Consider the following 22,227-nt stretch of genomic DNA (forward strand, 5'->3'; position numbering starts at 1 on the left):
GACTCAATGGGCTGAGTGGCCTCCTTCTGTGTCTAATATGATTCTATGTCTGTCAGTGATAAGGTAGACAAAGAAAAGCTGATTCCATTAGCCGATGGTCCAAGGAGTAGGGGCCACGGATTTAAGGTTCTGGGCAAGTGATGCAGGGGGATGTGAGGGAGAATTTTTCTTTCAAAGCAAGTGGTAATGACCTGGAACTGACGCCAACGAGGGTGGTGGAAGCAGAACATAGGATCATAAGAAATAGGAGCAGGAGTAGGCCATTTGCTACATGACCCCTCACCCCCAACCCCGAGCCTGCTTTGCCATTCAATGAGATCATAGCCAATCTGATTGTGGCCTCCTGCCTGCCTCTCGCACCAGCCCACCACTGGCAACCTTTGGCTCCCTTGTCAATCAAAAATCTGTCTAGCTCAGCCTTGAATATATTCAATGACCCAGCCTCCACTGCAGATGATCAATGATTTCAAAGGGCAATTACATGAGTATTTGAGGAAGATAAGCTTGCAAGGCTAACAGGATAGAACAGGAGAGTGGGACTGACTGGACTGCTCTATAGAGAGCCAGCATAGACTCAAGTTCTAAACCTTTTGCAGATCCGTGATTTGAGGTTCCTGTTCTTGTTCCAGTTTTCATTGCTTTCTTCTCCATATCTCTAGATTCAGAGGGTTTGACCTCTCCATCTCCTACCTCATCATCCCAAACATCACATGATCAAGTGTCCTGTCAATAACCCTCCAGGAATCTATTGATTCAGCTTTGGTAGCATTAGTATTAAAGAGTTAGTATTAATGAATGTTTCTAGCACAAAACAGCACATTTGACTCAGTTGGTTAATGCTGGTATTTATGCTTCACATGAGCCTCCATCCAGCCTTCTTTATCTAACCTATCAACATACCCTTCCATCCTTCCTCTCTCATGTGATTATAACTTTCCCTTCATTGCTACTTGCCTCAACCATGCCTGGTGATAGCAAGTCCCATATTCTATCCACCCGCTTGGCAAAGAAACACAGGAAAACTCACAGCACAAGGAGGCCCTTCAGCCCATCGTGCCTGTGTCAGCCAACAAACAGCTCTCAGCCCATGACTCTGTAAGTCATGGCACTTCAAGTGCATATCCAAGTGTTTTTAAATGCGATGAGGGTTTCTGCCTCTATCACCCTTTTAGAAAGTGAGTTCCAGACCCCCACAAATCTCTGGGTGAAAAAACTACTCAACTCCCCTCTAATCCTTCTAACAATTATTTAAGTCTATATTCCCCCAGTGGTTATTGACCTCTCTGCTAAGGGAGATAGGTCCTCCCTATCCACTTTATCCAGGCCCTTCATAATTTTATTCACCTCAATTAAATCTCCCCCCAACCTCCTCAGTTCCAGGGAAAACAACCCCAGCCTATCCATCTTTCCTTATAGCTGAAATTCTCCACTCCAGACAACAACCTTATAAATCACACCTTTCCTATGTGTGGTGATCAGAGCTGTACTTACAACTCTAGTTGTGGCCTAACTAAGGTTTTATACAGCTCTAATATAACTTCCTTGCTGTTATACCATAGGCCTTGACTAATAAAGGAAAATAGCCAGTGTGCCTTCTTAACCACCTTTAGCTACCTGCCCGGCTATCTTCAGGGATCTGTGGGCATTCACTTCAAGTGTTCCTCTAAATTTCTTAGTATCCTACCATTTTTTGTGTATTCCCTTGCCCTGTTTGCCCTCCCCAAATGGAATACCTCACACTTCTCCAGACTAAATTCCATTTGCCACCTTTCTGCCCACTTGACCAGTCCATTGATATTTTCCTGCAGCCTATAGCTTTCTTCCTCACTATCGGCCACCTGATCATTTTTGTACCATCTACAAATTTCTCAACCCTACCCCTAACGTTTAAGTTTAAGTCATTGATTTATATCATTGTATAAATCAATGAAAGGTCCAGGACCTTGGGATTTCTCCCAGGTTGAATTTACTAGTAACTATCCTATATTTATGGCCCCTGGTTCTGTTCTAGCCTGCAAGTGGAAACATCTTCTCCATGTCTACCTGATCAAGCTCTTTGATAATCATAAGGACAAAGGCTAGTATGTGGGTACAGCAAGCAATTAGGAAAGCGAATAAAATATTATCATTTATTGTGAGGGGAATTGAATACAAAAGTGGGGAGGTTATGCTTCAGTTATACAGGGCACTAGTGAGACCACATCTGAAGTACTGTGTACAGTAATTGGTCACCTTATTTAAGGAAGGGTGTAAATGTGTTAGAAGCAGTTCAGAGAAGGTTTACCAGACTAATACCAGGAATGGGCGGGTTGTCTTATGAGGAAAGGTTTGTCAGATTAGGCTTGTATCCGCTAGAGTTTAGAAGAGTAAGAGGTGACTTGATTGAAACCTTTAAGATCCTGAGGGTGGATGTGGAGAGGCTGTTTCCTCTTGTGGGAAAATCTAGAACTACGGTTTAAAAATAAGGGATCGCTCATTTCGGACAGAGATGAGGTGAAATTTTTCACTCAGAGGGTCGTGAGTCTTTGGAACTCTCTTCCTGAAAAGGTGGTGGAAGCAGAGTCTTCAAATATTTTTAAGGCAGAGGTGGATAGATTCTTAGTAAGCGAGGGGGTGATAGGTTATTGGGGATGCAGATTTCAGGTTACTATCAGATCAGCCATGACCTTATTAAATGGCGGAGCAGGTTCAAGGGGCTGAAAGGCCTACTCCTGCTCCCAGCTCATATGTAAGACATCTATTAGGTTACCCTGCAGCTTTTTTTGGGCTTGTATTTAGTGTTTGCAATTCTATATTTTCTGTATACTTTCTTGAACATAGAATCATACGTCACAGGAGACCATTCAGCCTATCGTGCTTGTGCTGGCTCTTTGAAAGAGATATCCAATTAGCCCCACTCGCCCTTTCTTACCACATCATCCTGCAGTGCTTTCCTTTTCAAGGATACATCCTATTGCATTCTGCAAGCGATCATTGAATCGGTTTCCACTGCTCATTTAGGCAGTGTGCTGCAGGTCAGAACAGAACACTGCATATAACAATTCTCATTTGTCCCCTTGAGCTTTTGTTTTGCCAATTACCTTAAATGTCTTGGCTCTGATTACCAGCCAGTAGAACGTTTCTCCTTATTTATTGTAACAAAACACTTGATAGTTTTGAACAGCTCTATTAAAACACTCTTTACCTGGAGAATGGTGAAAATGTGGAACTCACTACCACAAGGAATAGTGTCAAATTAGGAACCAGCAAGCTCTAGTCCAAAGGGACTGGAGTACAAGAATAAAGAAGTCTTGCTGCAATTGTACAGGGCTTTGGTGAGATCACAGCTGGAATACTGTGAGCAATTTTGGTCTCCATATCTAAGGAAGGATATACTGTACTTGCACTGGAGCTGGTACATCAAAGGTTCACTAGATTGGTTCCTGGGATGAGAGTCTGTGTAAATTGGGCCTAGACTCTCTTGAATTTAGAAGAATAAGAGATGATCTCATTGAAATGTACAGGATTCTGATGGGGCTTGACAGGGTTGACACCGAGGCCTGGGTTTTGTTGAAGCTGTCCCGACGATGGACTGAAAAGCCAGCAGCAACCCCACCTTAGCTGTTTGGGGGAGTCCCGGACAGATTTTCTGCTCGCGTTGCAGCTAATGAGCCAATCAGATGGCTGATTGTCGTCTTCAGTGCCAGCAGTGTCAGTGGGAGCAGTGGGGATTGCATCCAACTCAGAGGTACATCGATTGGCATCAGACTTGCAGCAAAGGTATGGGGTGTCTGAGGTCACCAGAGCCAGTCAGGCAGGCCCTGGTGAGGTGGGAAGAGACGGCAGTGGTTGGTGAGGGTGGCAGAGGAAGGGAGGATTGTTGCCTTGGGGGCGGCCATGTCACTGGGGGACACCTTTATGGGACAATCTTCAACAGGGATTCCACGTGAAGCAGACAACATCTGCTGCAAACCAGGTTCTTGGGTTTCTGAGGAACCTTTGGTACTGCAACAAAAATATCAGAGCTATAACTACAAAACATTTGTTCATCCAATCCTGGAGTATACAAGTTGTGTGTGGGATCTCTATATGGTGAGAGATGTAAATAAGATTGAAGTGATCCAAAACTGTGCTTCACGATTCTGTATGAGTCTGTATGGGTAATATACTCAATGTCACATCCTCGATCAAAGATTTGGAATCACTGCAGTAACAGAGGGAGAAAAATACAGTGACCGTGTTCTGTAAAATATGGAACGGACCGGTGGGAATTGTCAGAAACAAGTACCTGGTGCCCTCCGGCAATGACAAAACACAAGGGAACCATCCACCCAAACATAAAGACCATTTGTTTCCAAGACAGTGTATCAGCAATCTTTCTTCCCAAGGACAATACTACAGAGTAACAAGCTGCCAAAGGGAATAGTCACAGCCCCATCACTGGAAATCTTCAAGGCCTATCTTTAGGTTATTTCGATTTAAAAGTTTTCATTACTAGGACTACCTCCTCAGCAGGAGATGCCTGGTTTAGTTAGCGCTGCCCATATAAATGCTGGTAGAATATGGATATTAGTCTATAATGCAGAAGCAGACGCACCGAGTGCCTGATCAGGAGGGCACCCCGGCATCCCATGCCTGCAGGAAAACTGCCAGGTTCATCAGGCATTCTCCCCATGCAACAGAAGCCCACCACACGATCCCTGGTAAAATTCCAGCGGTGATGGGAAAAGGCCTTTAACTGGCCACTTAAGTGGCACAATTGGCCTTTGAGCGGAAGAGATATCCTCCACCTTCCCTGCCACTAGAAAAATGCCAAGGTGGTGGGTAAGTAACCAGCACTCTACATCCCTACTGCTTTACTACACACCCCCTCCCAAACCCCACCACCACCACCACCTACTTTCCTGCTCCTGCACGCCCAATAAAATTCAGCCCTGAGAGGTTGTTTCCCAGGCTGGGGAATCTAGAACACAGGGGCACAGTGTCAGAATAACGGACCAGTCATTTGGGACTGAAATGAGGAAAGGTTTCTTCACTCAGAGAGTTGTGAATCTTTGGAACTGTCTTTCCCAGAGGGTCTTTCTCATTGTTGAACATAAAATGTAAGGCTCAGGAAGATTTTTGGTCTCTCAGAGAATCAAGCAATTTAGGGAGCAAGCGGAAAAGTGGAGTTGAGACAGAAAATCAGCCATGGTCATTTTCAATGGTGCAGCAGACTCAAGGGGTCATATGGTCTACTCCTGCTCCTATTTCTTTTTGTCTTCATAATTATAGATGCAGTTAAGACGAAGGTAGGTAAGCTCGTGGGGGAGAAAGGAATGTAAGGATACGGTGATGTTGGATAAAGAAGATTGGGAAGAGGCTCATGTCATGCATGAAGACCCATCTAGACAGTTGAGTTGAACTGCTTCTGTCTGGAAAACTGGGAATGTAGGAACAGGACGCCATTTAGCCCCTTGAGCCTCTTCTGCCATTCAATGAGATCATCACTGAAACTGATCTGCAACCCAGCTCCATAAATTCAATGCAAATCTCCCTTTAACCATCATTGCTCCATAATGCCCAGGTTCGAGGGCTCCTATTGAAGTAAAAACAAAAAACTGCGGATGCCGGAAAACCAAAACAAAAACAGAATTACCTGGAAAAACTCAGCAGGTCTGGCAGCATCAGCGGAGAAGAAAAGAGTTGACGTTTCGAATCCTCATGACCCTTCAACAGAACTAGGTGAATCCAAGGAGCGGGGTGAAACATAAGCTGGTTTAAGGTCGAGGAGGGGAGGTTGGGTGGGGGGGGAGAGAAGTGGAGGGGGGGTATGGTTGTAGGGACAAGCAAGCAGTGATAGGAGCAGATAATCAAAAGATGTCACAGACAAAAGAACACAGAGGTGTTGAAGTTGGTGATATTATCTAAACAAATGTGCTAATTAAGAATGGATGGTAGGGCACTCAAGGTATAGCTCTAGTGGTCCATTCCTCCATCACCCCCTACTCCTCAACCCCCACCTATGGCACCTCCCCATGCCCACGCAAAAGATGTAACATCTGCCCCTTCACTTCCTCTCTCCTCACCATCCAAGGGCCCAAACACTCCTTTCAAGTGAAGCAGCATTTCACTTGCATTTCCCCCAACTTAGTCTACTGCATTCGTTGCTCCCAATGCGGTCTCCTCTACATTGGAGAGACCAAACGTAAACTGGGCGACCGCTTTGCAGAACACCTGCGGTCTGTCCGCAAGAATGACCCAAACCTCCCTGTCGCTTGCCATTTTAACACTCCACCCTGCTCTCTTGCCCACATGTCTGTCCTTGGCTTGCTGCATTGTTCCAGTGAAGCCCAACGCAAACTGGAGGAACAGCACCTCATCTTCCGACTAGGGACTTTACAGCCTTCCGGCCTGAATATTGAATTCAACAACTTTAGATCTTGAGCTCCCTCCTCCATCCCCACCCCCCTTTCTGTTTCTTCCCCACCATCCTTTTGTTTTTTTCCAATAACTTATATAGATTGTTCTTTTCCCACCTATTTCCATTATTTTTAAATCTTTTATGCTCTCCCCACCCCCACTAGAGCTATACCTTGAGTGCCCTGCCATCCATTCTTAATTAGCACATTCGTTTAGATAATATCACCACCTTCAACACCTCTGTGTTCTTTTGTTCTGTTGTCTGTGACATCTTTTGATGATCTGCTCCTATTCTAACAACCCCCCCCCTCCACTTCTCACCCCCACCCAACCCCCCCCCCCCCCCCCCCCCACCACCTTAAACCAGCTTATGTTTCACCCCGCTCCTTGGATTCACCTAGTTCTGTTGAAGGGTCATGAGGACTCGAAACGTCAACTCTTTTCTCTCTCCGCCGATGCTGCCGGACCTGCTGAGTTTTTCCAGGTAATTCTGTTTCTGTTTCTCCTATTGAAGTTACTGCCCGTACTCAGCAGGCCACAGCGCCACCTGTGACCTGGAGGCCAAAGCCTCCTGAGTCCCGCGCACGCGCAGCGTGAGGAACTGCAGTTCCCAGCGATCGCGGCGCGGCTGGCCTGCGCAGGCGTATTGCCGTCTCCAGCCGGAGAGGCGGCTGGCGGGGTTTCCGGTTCCGGGCGCCGACTGTCGGGAGCTTCATGGAAGCGGCTGCCAAATGAGGTGAGGCCGGCAGCGGAGCGGGCTCCAGGGGTCGGGTCAGAGAGGGGGAGCGAGGCCGGCTCAGGACACCTCTCGCCGGGTGCAGGGGGAGGGAGGAGCCGGAAGGAAATGGCGCTGCGTCTGTAGATGGCGCCACACGGGGTCTCCAGGGCTGTGGCGCAGGGAATCAGAGCGGGGCCAAATCCACCCCCCCCACCACCCCCCCACCACCCCCATCTCCCACTCCCCCACCCCCCCAAAACCCCCTCTCTCCCACCCCCACCCCAAAAAACCCCCTCTCTCCCACCCCCCCCAAAACCCCCTCTCTCCCACTCCCCCCCCCCACCACCCCTCTCTCCCACCCCCCAAAACCCCCTCTCCCACTCCCCCACCCCCCCAAAACCCCCCTCTCTCCCACCCCCCAAAACCCCTCTCTCCCACTCCCCCCCCCCACCACCCCCCTCTCCCACTCCCCCACCCCCCCAAAACCCCCCTCTCTCCCACCCCCACCCCAAAAAACCCCCCTCTCCCACTCCCCCACCCACCACCCCCTCTCTCCCACTCCCCCACCCACCACCCCTCTCTCCCACTCCCCCCCCCCACCACCCCCATCTCCCACTCCCCCACCCCCCAAAACCCCCCCTCTCCCACTCCCCCCCCCCCCACCACCCCTCTCTCCCACTCCCCCACCCCCCCACCACCCCTCTCTCCCACTCCCCCACCCCCCAAAACCCCCTCTCTCCCACCCCCCCCCAAAACCCCCTCTCTCCCACTCCCCCCCCCACCACCCCCCTCTCCCACTCCCCCACCCCCCCCAAAACCCCCTCTCTCCCACTCCCCCACCCCCCCAAAACCCCCCCTCTCCCACTCCCCCACCCCCCCAAAACCCCCCCTCTCCCACTCCCCCACCCCCCCAAAACCTCCCCTCTCCCACTCCCCCCCCACCACCACCCCCATCTCCCACTCCCCCACCCCCCCAAAACCCCCTCTCTCCCACTCCCCCACCCCAAAAAACCCCCATCTCCCACTCCCCCACCCCCACCACCCCTCTCTCCCACTCCCCCACCCCAAAAAACCCCCATCTCCCACTCCCCCCCCCACCACCCCCATCTCCCACTCCCCCCCCCACCACCCCCATCTCCCACTCCCCCCCCCACCACCCCCATCTCCCACTCCCCCCCCCACCACCCCCATCTCCCACTCCCCCACCCCCACCACCCCCCTCTCCCACTCCCCCCCCCAAAAACCCCCTCTCTCCCACTCCCCCCCCCCAAAACCCCCCCTCTCCCACTCCCCCCCCCCCCACCACCCCCATCTCCCACTCCCCCCCCCACCACCCCTCTCTCCCACTCCCCCACCCCCCAAAACCCCCTCTCTCCCACCCCCCCCCAAAACCCCCTCTCTCCCACTCCCCCACCCCCACCACCCCTCTCTCCCACTCCCCCACCCACCACCCCTCTCTCCCACTCCCCCACCCACCACCCCCCTCTCCCACTCCCCCCCCCCCACCACCCCTCTCTCCCACTCCCCCACCCCCCCAAAAACCCCCTCTCTCCCACTCCCCCACCCCCCCAAAAACCCCCTCTCTCCCACTCCCCCCCCCCCCAAAAACCCCCACTCTCTCTCCCCCCCCTACTCTCTCCCCCCCCCCACCACCACCACCCCCACTCTCTACCACCACCCCCACTCTCTCCTCTCCCCCCCCTCTACCACCCCCACTCTCTCCTCTCCCCCCCCTCTACCACCCCCACTCTCTCCTTCCCCACCACCACCACCCCCACTCCCACTCTCTCTTTCCTCCTCCCCCCCCCCCCCCCCCCCCAACCACCAGAAAACAGAAAATGCTGGAAAACCTCAGTGAGTCAGGCAGCATCTGTAGAGAGAGAAACAGCTAATGTTTCAGGTTTGTGACTAGATGTGGACTGTAGGCCACTGTTGGTGCAGATCTGAGACAACACCGCAGCTGCCTTAACATCTAAATGAAAACCCTGTTTAATTGGGTCATTGCTGCGGTGATTAAAACACAAGGATTTTTGCAATTTCCTGAGTTTTTTCAAACTTCTTTTGGTTAAATCATTCTCTGAAGCAGTTGAGGGGTTTTCTTTCATCACGTTCTTGTCTGTTTTTGCTGCTATCAGGGCCTAATTCTTGGGACCCTTGCTACAATTGAGGTGGGTTCAAGTGCCACTGCAAGACTCAAACACTTAGCCTACTGCTCCAGTGCAGTACTGAGAGAGTGCTGCTTCGTCAGAGATACTCTCCATTGAAATAAGCAAAGATCCCACCTGCCTGTTTATGATTATGGTGGTCTTTAAAGATCCTGTTTTCTGACTGACATTTCACACTCAACCACTTCTACTGAAAACAGACTAGTTCACCCATTTGCTGTTTCTGGGATCTTGCCATGCATGAGGCTGATTCCCATGTTTTCCTACACAACACTTATCCCAATGTGGCCTTTATACTTGGAAAGGAACGCTTGCAGGGGCATGGGGAGAGAATGGGACTAATTAGAGAGCTTTTTCAGAGAGGTTCAACAGGCAAGTGTGCTTAATTAACTCTTTTACCAAGGAGGTAGATGTTACCCAGGCCATGGTGACAGACGAGGAAACTCTGACTAGAAGGGTTCAAAATTGACAAGGATGCAGTGTTGAATAGACTGCTGGTACATAAAGTTGACAAGGCACTGGGACCAGATGAGATCCATCCAAGAATATTGAAGGAAGTGAGAGAAATTGCAGGGGCACTGGCCATAATTTTTCAGTCTTCCCTAGACACAGGAAGTGTCAGAGGACTGGAGAATTGCAAACATCATGCCTTTCTTCAAAAAAGGTAGTAAGGATGTGCCCAGCAATTACAGATCAGTCAGTTTAATGTCAGTGGCGGGCAAGATTCTAGAAACAATTATTCAGGATAGAATTAGTAGTCATATGGAAAGATATAGGTTAATAAGGAAGAGCCAGCATAGATTTCTGAAGGGAAAATCATGTTTAACTAACTTGCTGGAGATTTTTGAAGAGGTATCACAAGAGGTCGATGAGGGTAATGCTGTTGATGTGGTGTACATGGACCTTTGAAAGGCATTTGACATAGTGCTACACAACAGACTTGTGAGAAAAAGTTTTTGTTCATGGAATAAAAGGACAGTAGCAACATGGATATAAAATGGGCTGAAAAATAGGAAGCAGAGAGTAATGGTCAATGGGTATTTTTTGGGCTGGAAGAAGGTTTGTAGTGGAGTTCCCCATGGGGTCAGTATTGGGACCCTTGCTTTTCCTGATAAGTATTAATGATCTAGATCTTGGTGTGCAGGGGACAATTTCAAAGTTTGTGGATATTATGAAGCTTGGGAGTGTTGTGAACTCCAAGGAGGATGATGTGGAACTTCAAGAGGACATAGACAAGTTGATGGAGTGGGCAGATAGGTGGCAGATGAGGTTCAATGTGGAGAAGTGTGAGGTGAGGCATTTTGGTAGGAAGAACATGGACAGACAATATAAAATAAAGGGTGAAATTTTGAAGGGGGTGCACAAGTAGAAAGACTTGCATGTATGTATGCATAGATCATTGAAGGGGACAGGACAGGTAGCGAGAGCAGCTGATAAAGCATATAGTATCCTGGGCTTTATTAACAGGGGTGTAGAGCAGGGAGATTATGCTGAATTTATATGACACTCTTAGACCTCAGCTGGAATATCGTGTATAGTTCTGGGCGCCACATTATAGGAAGGATGTGAACACATTGGAGAGAGTGCAGAGAAGGTTTACAATAATGGTTCCAAGGATGAGAAACTTCAGCTATGAGGATAAATTGAAGAGGTTGGAACTGTTCTCCTTGGAGAGAAGAAGGCTAAGAAGAGATTTGATAGAGATGTTCAAAATCACGAGGGGGCTGGACAGAGTAGGTAAGGAGAAGCTGTTCCTGCTTGTAAAAGGATCAAGAACGAAAGGGCACAGATTTAGTGATATGCAAAAGAAACAAATGTGATGTGAGAAAAATCTTTTTCACAGGTCTGGAATGCGCTGCCTGGTAGTGTGGTGGAGGCAGGTTCAATCGAGGCATTCAATAGGGCGTTAGGTGATTATTTGAATAGGAACAATGTGCAGGGGTTAGGGGGGAAAAGGCAGGGCGATGGCACTCGGTCATCATGCTCATTTGGAGAGCCGGTGCAGACACGATGGGCCGAGTGGGTTCCTTCTGTGATGTTAGGATTCTGTGATTCTCTGTACTCTATAATTGTGCACTCCAAAGCAATTTGTTGTTCTTGCAGTGTTTTGGCCACGTTTACTGAGCCGTGTACCCATTAAAGCCATCTTTCTTTTTGCAGAAATGAGTTGTACCATAGAAAAGGTTCTGGCTGATGCAAAAGCGCTGGTGGAACGGCTGAAAGAACATGACAGTGCAGCAGAGGCTCTCATTGAACAGACCACTGCCCTTAACAAAAGGGTGGAGGCCATGAAGCAGGTGCGTGATGTACAGCAGTTACACTCTGCAATCAGATTCAGTTCCCAATTTAGCTTTTTTTCCTTTAAAAAGAAATTAACTTTTTTTAAATTGAAAAGGCAAAATTAAAAGTGTCACCTTCAAAACCTTAATAACGTAAAAATAGTAACTTGTTATTAAAGTTATTTGTTCACCGTGCTGATCCAGATTAGAAAATTGTTCAGATTTGTAGATCACAAATTCTGGTTTCTGAATTACTAAATGGGCTGAGGCCCCATTTATTGGCCGTCTCCGTCACACTGAGGTGGTGGCACTGGGCCGCCTGAAATCGCTGCAGCCTGTATGATGGTGCCCCGGGATTAGGAGGGACAACCCCAGAATTTTGTTGCAAATGTCATCAAGGAATGGCGATGTTATGTCGGAGTGGTCTACAACTTTGTGGAGATGGGGGGGTGGATTGGGGGAACTTAATACTCCCTTGATTACTGCAGCTACTGTATGTCTCTGTTGGAGCTTATGAGGGCTAGGAGGTGCTGTTGCTGTAAGTTTGATGAATTTGTGTAGTACATCCTGTAGATAACGTACTGCAGCCACAGCCTATTGGTGGTGAGGAGGATGGAGATTGTGTCTGCTAATTCTGGCACTCATTCTTAGCCTGTGACTACATTCTTACTCTGTATGTGATAAAATATTTATAATTACAACTTAACTCGCTTATAAAGCTCATGCTGATCAGAGCCCATTTATTCTTTACCTTGTCCACACTCTAGCTCTTCTCAATCTGGTGGTGTCCTGCTCTCTTTGGCTTCTAATTAAAATATGACCTTATGTCTGGTACATTGTCAATGATATGCTTTAGGAATGCTCCTTATCTATGAAAGGTGTACCAGCATTGGAGGCAGTCCAGAGAAGGTTCACTAGGCTGATCCAGGTTATGGAGGGATTTTCTTATGAGGAGAGGTTGAGTAGGTTGGGCCTGTAGTCATTGGAGTTTAGAAGAATGAGAGGTGACCTTTTTGAAACATACAAGATTCTTAGGGGGCTTGACAAGGTAGATGCCGAGAGGTGGTTTCCCCTTGTGGGAGAATCTAGGACCAGAGGGCATAATCTCAGAGTAAGGAGTCACCCATTTAAGACAGACGAGGAGGAATTTCTTCTCTGAGGATAGTGAATCTGTGGAATTCTTTACTGCAAAGGGCTATAAAGGCTAGGTTAAGTACGTTCAAGGCTGAGATGGACAGATTTTTAATCAGTAAGGGAATCAAGGGCTATGGGGAAAGGTAGGGAAGTGGAATTGAAGATTATCAGATCAACCGTGATCTCATTGAATGGCGGAGCAGACTCGATGGGCCAAATGGTCTACTTCTGCTCCCATGTCTTGTGGGTGACAGAGTGTGAGTTGATGGAAGTTTTAAGGCTTAGGTATTTTAGTTCTAAACTGGCACTGTTAGTCTCTGTGTTTCATGAAGCTAATTTGGAGTCAGCTTTCTTTAAAAAAAACCTCACTTTCCTAATTTACTTACCACGCCTGGTTTGATAAATATTTATTCATGAAGGAAGTTAGTGAAGGGATAAGTAGCACAAGCAACTTAACGTAAGGACCTCAGAGAAATGTAACCTTTTTAAGAGTATTCCTTGACCGATGCTTTTCTGCAAATAATTGTAAGAGTTTATTCTGATTCAGTATGAGTGTGCTGCACCTTTAAAATAATAAACATTTTAGAAATTGCTTGACTGCTTCAGTGCATTTGGTGAGTTGGATGAGACCTATTATGGAATCCTAGAATAGAGTCTTGTTATATAAAACAGTTTTTTAACGTGGAATTGCTTCTACAAATCTGCCTCCATTTGCTGTCATTACTGCATTCAGAGTGACAGATCGAGTTAGGAAGTTGTTGCTAGGATATTAGAAAAGAGCAGTGGTGAACATTTCAGATGTTCAAACTGTTCCCACTCATTTAAAAACACTCAGTCTGTATAAACGTTAAACTCTGAGCAAGAGTGCATTTTGAGCAGCACAACACCAAGATAAAATACTCATGGCTAGAAGTCTCTAACATGCTGATCGTGGGAGCATTGAGATAATAGGTTAAAAGAGAATGAATAACTTGCATAGTGTTATCTAGTCTCTCAGAAATAAACAGAGCACTTCCAACCTGTGATTTATTTTCAATTCCAATCCCTTTTATTATGCTGGCAAAAGCTGCAGCCATTTTGTACATAGCAAGATCCCAAAGTCAATAAAGGAGTTGACTGACTTGTTAACTTGTATTAGGACCAATACTGTAAGCTCAATGTCAATTTTGCACGTGGTTATCATAAGTTGATCTTTATTTAAATATTGGGAAGACTGAAGCTCTTTTTTTGTTCCTGCTCCAAACTCAATTTTCTCGTAAGCAACTTCCTCCCTCTATTTGGCAAAAATCTGAGATGAAACCAATCTGTTCGCAAGCTTGATGTCACATTTGATCCTGAGGTGAGCTTCCGACCTCATTCGTGCCATCACTAAGACTGCTTATTTCCACCTCCAGAACTTGCCAAAACTTCATTCCTGTCTCAGCTCATCTGCTGCTGAAATCCTCATTCAGCCTTCATTAACTCCAGACTCGACTATTCTGTCACACTCTTGCCTGGTCTCCCACATTCTACCCTCTGGTCATCCAAAAAGCCTTGACTTGCAGCAAGTCCCATTCCCCTATCACCCCTGTATTCACTGACTTACTTTGGCTCCAGATCGAGCAATATCTTGATTTTTAAAATTCTTGTTTTCAAATTTCTCTAGGGAATTGCTGCTTCCTATCTCTGATCTTCTCCAGCTTTGAGATATCTGCGCTCCTCTAATTCCGGGCTCTTGCGTATTCTCAAATATAATTGCTCCACCATTGGCGGCTGTGCCTGGCCTAGGCCCCACAAGCTCTGGAATTCCCTCACTAAACCTATCTGCCTCTCTACCTCACTTTCCCCCTTTAAGACACTCCTCAAAACCTACTTGTTGATAAGTTTTTGGCCTTCTGACCTAATATCTCTGTTCGGCTCGGTGTTTTATAAAGCTCCTGTGAAACACCTTGCGATGTTTCATTACGTTAAAGGCTCAATATAAATGCATGTTGCTGTTTACGAAAACTTGCCGCAAGAAATAAGGACTTAAGAAGTAAGGGCAGGAGTAGCCTATACGGCCCATTGAGCCTGCTCCACCATTCAGTAAGATAATGGCACGTCGTCTACCTTGAATTTCACCTGCACTATCGCTATATCCGTTCGTTCCCAAAATCTAAATGACCTTGGTCTCCCTGGAATAGACAGGAATAAATCATCCCTTCAATTTGTTCGAACTCAGCTAGCCGGATGGTACAGAATAGAGCTAGAGTCATTACTTCGTACACTTTTATTTACTGAAATGTTTTTTCATTCATTCACAGCATGTGGGCTTCACTGGCTGGGCCAGCATTTATTACCCATCCTAATTGCCCTTGAGAAGGTGGTGGTGAGCTGCCGCCTTGAACCGCTGCAGTCCATGTGGTGTAGGTACAGCCACAGTGCTGTTAGGGAGGGAGTCCCAGGAATTGGACCCAGCGACATTAAAGGAACGGCGATATATTTCCAAGTCCGGGTGGTGAGTGACTTGGAGGGGAACTTCCAGGTGGTGGTGTTCCCATCTATCTGCTGCCCATGTCCTTCTAGTTGGTAGTGGTCGTGGGTTTGGAAGGTGCTGTTGAAGGAACCTTGGTGAATTGCTGCAATGCATCTTGTAGATGGTACACACTGCTGCTACTGTGCATCGATGGTGGAGGGAGTGAATGTTTGTGGATATGGTGCCAATCAAGCGGGCTGCTTTGTTCTGGACAGTGTCAAGCTTCTTGAGTGTTGTGGGAGCTGCACTTATCCAACACACTCCTGACTTGTGCCTTGTAGATGGTAGACAGGCCTTGGGGAGTCAGGAGGTGAGTTACTCATCACACGATTCCCAGCCTCTGACCTGCTCTTGTAGCCACAGTATTTATATGGCTAGTCCAGTTCAGTTTCTGGTCAATAGTAACTCCCCAGGATGTTGATAGTGGGGGATTCAGTGATGGTAGTGCCATTGAACATCATGGGGTGATGGTTGGATTCTCTCTTGTTGAAGATGGTCATTGCCTGACACTTGTGTGGCCTGAACGTTGCTTGTCACTTGTCAGCCCAAGCCTGGATATTGTCCAGGTCTTGCTGCATTTGGACATGGACTGCTTCAGTATCTGAGGAGTCGTGAGTGGTGCTGAACATTATGCAATCAACAGCGAACATCCCCACTTCTGACCTTAAGATGGAAGGAAGGTCATTGATGAAGCAGCTGAAGGTGTTTGGGCCTAGGATGCTACCCTGAGGAACTCCTGCAGTGATGTCCTGCAGCTGAGATGATTGACCTCCAACAACCACAACCATCTTTCTTTGTGCTAGGTATGACTCCAGAGAGTTTTCCCCCTGATTCCCATTGACTCCAGTTTTGCTAGGGCTCCTTGATGCCACACTAGGTCAAATGCTGCCTTGATGTGAAGGGCAGTCACTCTCACCTCACCTCGGGAGCTCAGCTCTTTTGTCAGTGGGGAGAGTAATCAGAACAAAATACTGTGGGTTTCTTGCATATTTTTTGTTATTGTGTCTGAGGAGAACTGTTATTCCTCTTCTGTTAATCAGTACCAGGAAGATATTCAGGAATTAAATGAAGTGGCCAGGCACCGACCCCGCTCCACCCTTGTGATGGGAATCCAGCAGGAGAACAGACAAATCCGAGACCTACAACAGGAAAATAAAGGTGAATCTTCATTGTGACTATTAATAGAATTAATAGAGAGGCACCACTCAGTGTGCCAACCATTCATCATTATGAGGCAATTTAATAGAATATATTTCAGTTCTGTGCATCAGAACTCTTGACAATCAAGGTATTGAAAATGATGAAACAGTTTGTTATTGTAGTCAGAAAGAAATTTATTTCATCAGTGGAGAACAAGGGGGTGCAATCTTAAAATTAAAGCTAGACTATTTAGTGTTAAAATTCTTACAGCCAGTTGGTGAAGGCAGAGACCAGAAGTTAATCTTTACTCAGTTTTAGATTTATTCACAAAGTGAGACATCACAATTGTATAGCTCCTAACTCTACAACGCATCACCAGTGTGAATAAGCGTCTCTTTATATGTGCAAACATCATTATCTAATGAGTGCTTCCCCCACCTGTAGACACTTAACCTCAATTTATGCAATTAACATTCAGGAGTGAAATGAGGAAGCATTTTTTTTAGACAAATGGTAGTGGAAATTTGGAACTCTTTCTCCCCACCTGTCCCTGACTCACTTCCCCTTTCCCTCACCTCAACCTCTCAAGAAAGGCATGATGCTGGGGGAACGAGTGAAATTTTCCAGGCTGTGATTGAGAGATTTTTGTTGGGTAAGCGCATGAAGAGATATGGATCAAAGAGATAAATAGAGTTCAAGTAGAGATAAGCCAGCATCAAATTAAGTTATAGAACAGGTTGAATGGCCATCTCCTGAAGATATCCCTCCTTTAGTCTTAATGTGAAAAACCTCATAACTGAAGCTAGTACACCCAGATATTCAGATAGCCTGTTAATTGTTTCGCTGATAGCAATACTAAACTGAAATCAGACTTCGCAGAAATTTCCCAATCCTATGGATTGTGGGTTGCTACCCATTTCCGAATACGATTGGAGTAATCTGCATTGTACAGGATCTGTTTGAAATTTCTTTATCTGAATTTTATCATTAATGAGCTGCCCCAAAATGGGAATTCAATAGCCAAAAAATAATTGAACATGAAGGATCAATGAGGAGTGTTTATACTCCAACTGTATTGTCTGTTGGAAATGATTTCCCTTTGAGCCCAGGGCTGTTGTAACAGTGTAAAGGAATTATTTGGGCCTTAATGGTCAATTTATACTATCCAGGTTTAGGTGATGTGAAGCCAAAGCCACCTTTGGCTGACACTAAACCCGTACATGCTTACTAAATTAATTTTTTGACTGTTTATCTATTGATGAATTGTACGCTTCTTAGAGAATTTTCTGTTTTTTTTCCTGTTGAAATCTTTACACTCCTAACCATAGCAAATTAATTACACAGAAATGCTTTATTGGATTTTTGCTCATCATTCATAAAGCAGACAGCTGGTAACTCACGTCAGCCTCCCTTCAATTTGTCAATTCTGATAATCCAGTCAGTTGGTGCCGAATTACTTTACAGTATTTTACCTGAACAGTGTTAGAATTTATCAATGTAGTGCATTAGAACACTCTATTCTCGTCATTCGATAACATGTTTCAGTGTATTCCAATAATCTAGCTTAGTAACATAGGTTGGCACCCTAGAGCAGTACTGATGGAATACTGTATTGCTGGAAGTATTGTCCTTCAAATAAGTTGTTAAACTGAGATCCCATGTTGCTGGTTCAGTTGGACATTTAAGGTCCCATATCTATTTGAAGGAGAGTGGGGAGTTCTCCTGCCGTTGCAGCCAATGTTTCCTCTCTCAGCCAATAAGTTTTTTGGAATCCTGCTATGCACAAAGTGGCAACCACGTTTGCCATGGCGCAATAGCCCTTGCACTTCAGAAGCAATCCATTGTGAAACACCGGAACATTTCAGAGGGCCCTCATGAGGCAGTTACTAAATACAAGTCTCTTCATGTTCAATCACTTAGAAACCCTTGCCTTAAATAAACCTTATAATTTGTAGATAAAAGCAAAATACTGCAGATGCTTGAAATATGAAACAAAACCAGAAATTGCTGGAAAAACTCAGCAGGCCTAACAGCATCTGTGGAAAGAAAAACACAGTTAATGTTTTGAGTTCGTATGACTTCTTCAGAGCTGAAGAGAAATAAAAATGTGATGAAATTTATACTGTTTAAGGGGGGGTGGGGCAGGTGAAGCTGGATAGAAGGCCAGTGATAGGCAGGGCAGAGGAGAGATTGACAAAGATGTCATGAACAAAAGGATTAGGGGTGTTAATGGTAGTGGTAAGGGCCAAAGGAGGTGCTGATAGTGGCATTAAGGTAAGAAAGCAGAATGTGATAATAGCAGGACAAGGGTAAGCACTCTGAAAAGAACAACATGAACAAGTGACAGATGGCCCTTGTGGGGGTGAGGTGGGGAGGGGGTGGGACGGTGGTGAGGGAAAAAAATCGCAAATAGGATAAAAGGTGGGGATAAAACAATGCATAAAAATTGTAATCTGTACTTTTTTCATAACATAGCCCAAGCCAAAAGTTTTTATGGAATCCTATACTATATTGTGAAATTCTATGGAACCCCAACTCTGTCTCCTTCCTCCCCTCCCACCATATAAATTATTAAACAAAAATATTGAATGAATGATTATTTTTCATGAAATGTTAGAACAATATATCTTGAAAAATTTTCAAATGACCTAAAAATTGCACGGAACTTTTTAGGGGTTCTCTGGATCCCTGGTTGAAAAACACTGGACTAAGACTGCTGCAAGTCCTTTGTGGCTACACGTTCAGAAGCCTACCTCTGCCATCACACTTTATGCTTGCATGTCCAGTTTGGTTCAGGCTTTGGATTTGCTTTGTAAACATTGCTCTTGGTGTTAGTATTACAAGAATCTTGGTAAAAGCAAGATGCTTTTGATAGGATAGTGCAAAGCATTTTCTGGAAACATTGGCAGGGTGTTGTCATTGGAATCTCTTCATATCCCTAGAACTACGGACATCACTAGAAGAGCATCAGTCTGCGTTGGAGCTCATCATGAGTAAGTACAGGGAGCAGATGTTCCGTCTGCTGATGGCCAGCAAAAAAGATGACCCTCTGATGATTACAAAATTAAAGGAACAGCATTCCAAGGTTAGTGGTAGGATGTCTCTTTTTTTTCATCTATTGTGTATCAAGTACGCTTTATAGTTTTGTGTGTCACGGCTGTCGTGCATAATGAACATAATTCACCTAGGAGGAATCTACTCTTGGATTACACCAAAATAGAATAATCACATCTTGTACTAAAAAGCTTCTAATCCAATTCAAGGATTAAATTTTTTACAATTTTGAAAATAAATTAATAAATTAGACAACCACTTTTTTGTTTAGGGAGTTATGAATATCTGGAATGTGCTGCCTGAAAGGACAGTTGAAGCAGATTCAATTATAACTTACAAAAGGAATTGGAAAAATATTTGGAAAGGAAAAATTTGCAGGGCTTTGGGAAAAGGGCAGAGGGAGCGAGACTAATTTGGATCGCTCTGTCAAAGATCTGGCATGGGCACAATGGGTCGAATGGCCACCACCTGTGATATAAGATTCTATCATTTCAGGTGTGAGATATAATGTGGTGCCAGCTAGGTCCTTAAAAGAGGCATTTAAATGCTCATTTTAAAAATGCAGTGCTATTGGGGGAATTGTTATTTGTCATATGTCAGATTTGTTTTACAACTGAATACTCGATTCTGTTAATGTACTGCAGTGCCATTTGATTCAGCCCACTGGCAAAAACAGGATAGTAATAAATACACATCAAAACAGGCAAGTTGGCATTGTTGAGCCTAGCAAAGGACCAGTGCATAACTTATACTTCTCGCAGTTTGGCATTGACTGCAGCCTGATGGGCTCGTGACTGTAAAGGTTCCATAATAAATTAATTTTAGCAGGGCTGCCTTTTTTACGTTATAGAAAATTCACACTGGTGCACTCTGGGTGCTTGTTAGAGGATGCAGCCTGTTGTTGTGCTAGAGGTCTTCATTAAAGGAAATCTCACAGGTTACCTTGGGTCTGGAGCACATTTGCACTATTATGGATCTTTAAAAGTACTGGTTTAAACAAGCAGATCCAGAAAATTATAACTGCTTTTGAACTGAGGGATTTGGCAATGAAACATATTAAGATTCGGTACTTGCATGTCGATAACCGCTAAACTCTCCAGAAAAGGTTAGGGCTTCTTTAATGACATGAAATAACAACAACTGCCAAACAAGCTCCCTGGCAGTGAAAATTAACTTAACAATTAATTGTTTGAGATGAACAAAAAAATGTTTTTCTTTTTGTCTCTTATCTCTGTCCCATCTTTCTTCCCATATGTTATTTTGCTTTCTGTACCTGATCTGGCATTGATTGAAATATTGTAACTGACAATTCTTGGATCAGAGTCTATGCTGCTCATTTAACAATTCTTCACTTTGGCTAAGGGAATGCAGTTGTTGCCCTATTCATACATCATCCCCTCTGCAGGGCAACATTCTGCTTTTTTTGGCTGACAACAGCCTCCAGTTGCTCATCAAAATCTAACAGCTGATGTCATTCACTGACTGCAAAATCCTGTGTCACTGAATAGTAAACATGCAGAAGACGTGGTGGACTACATTGGAATTCTGTGCTTGGTTAGGAGTGAATTGATCATCCAAAGTAAATGAAGATGCAGAATTTTTGTTGGTAATGTTCCCTACAGGAACTCCAGGTCCATGTGGATAAAATCAATGAAATGGCCACAGTGATGAGAAAGGCGATTGAGATAGATGAGCAACGCCTGTTCAAGGAGCAAGAGAGAATTGTCCAATTAGAAGTGAGTAGAATACAATTATGAAAATATAATTGGTCACCTTGTTATTGAAAGTTGCTTAAAACTCATTTTTCCTCACCAAAATCCTGCTTTACCCTTATTACATTTATTTGAATTAAATGTCATTCTCTACATTAAAAATGAATTATCCAATCATTAGGAGACTATATCAGAGACTTGACATGTTTGTTTGCGGTTTTGTAGCTTGTGCATTTAGTGCTTTTTGTAGTTTAAGCTATTTGAAAGATTGACATGATTATTCTCTACAAATGGATGCATAATAATAACAGGCTCAGCCAGCATCCTTACAGCTGCAGAGATTCATTTCTGCTAGTCTGGTTTCCAATTTTTATTCAGCCTGTTTTCAGAAATTAAATAATTCTTGTGCAGTCTTTCAGGCTAATATGACCAACTAAGGAGATCAGCATTCTGCTATGTATGTTTGACACGAAGTACAAGGGAGCTTATGGAACATACAAAGATTCTCTGCTATAGTTTCAGTTGACCTGTTTTCATTCATCCCTTGGTTTGGATGGCATTACCAAGGTTGCTCAGTTACATAAAAGTTGTAATTGTTTCTTTGCAGTTTGAAAATAAAGGCTTGAGAGAAGTGCTGCAGATAAACAAAGAATCTTTTCTCTATCTGAAGGAAGACCTAGCAGAAAATACATCATTATCCAGCTTAGTGACAAATGCCAACCTCAGCATGCGAAAGAGCTGAAAGACTGCTCAAATCCTTGAGCTTCCACATATTAATCTGTCAGCACGTGTTAATGTTCTGTCCAAACTGACTGAGCCAGTGCATCAAATGGGTACAAATTAATGTCAATTTTTGCAGCTAAATAGGAGTTTCACACAAGCTAATTAAACTGACAGGAGTAGCTTACTATTTTTCATTGCATGATTGACTTTAATTTTTTAAAATCTGTTTGTACATGTTTTTGTTTAATGCGGCCGGTGCTATGTTCAGTTTAGGGTCCGGCCTTATTCCTATCTGGTTGTCTGCTGGCGTATGATTTTTAAAAAAAAAAAAAATCAACCTCCATTGCTGCTGCCACCAGAACAGGCCTCAGGGAAAATAGAGCAATCACTAGTTCATGATTACCCTTTGCAATTATTTAACTATGAA

General features: G+C 45.0%; 1 protein-coding gene across 1 annotated transcript; it reads left to right on the plus strand.

Annotated features, from left to right (window-relative positions):
* Positions 1-6,982: 6,982 nt before the first annotated feature.
* Positions 6,983-22,164, plus strand: fgfr1op2 (FGFR1 oncogene partner 2). The gene is made up of 6 exons (XM_041215404.1): positions 6,983-7,117; positions 11,425-11,561; positions 16,212-16,329; positions 19,254-19,396; positions 20,988-21,101; positions 21,685-22,164. The coding sequence occupies exons 2-6, from the start codon at positions 11,427-11,429 to the stop codon at positions 21,817-21,819; spliced, it is 645 nt and encodes a 214-aa protein (XP_041071338.1). The 5' UTR covers positions 6,983-7,117; positions 11,425-11,426; the 3' UTR covers positions 21,820-22,164.
* The last annotated feature ends 63 nt before the right edge of the window (positions 22,165-22,227 follow it).

The sequence above is a fragment of the Carcharodon carcharias genome, chromosome 21 (genome assembly GCF_017639515.1).
Source record: "Carcharodon carcharias isolate sCarCar2 chromosome 21, sCarCar2.pri, whole genome shotgun sequence".
Lineage (NCBI taxonomy): Eukaryota > Metazoa > Chordata > Chondrichthyes > Lamniformes > Lamnidae > Carcharodon > Carcharodon carcharias.

What these genes read in the sequence shown, in the direction of transcription:
- fgfr1op2 (XM_041215404.1), top strand. Translation starts at nt 11,427, where the DNA reads ATGAGTTGTACCATAGAAAAGGTTCTGGCTGATGCAAAAGCGCTGGTG. An exon ending in GGGTGGAGGCCATGAAGCAG is followed by an intron (nt 11,562 to 16,211) that starts GTGCGTGATGTA and finishes TCTGTTAATCAG; the next exon opens with TACCAGGAAGATATTCAGGA. An exon ending in CCTACAACAGGAAAATAAAG is followed by an intron (nt 16,330 to 19,253) that starts GTGAATCTTCAT and finishes TCATATCCCTAG; the next exon opens with AACTACGGACATCACTAGAA.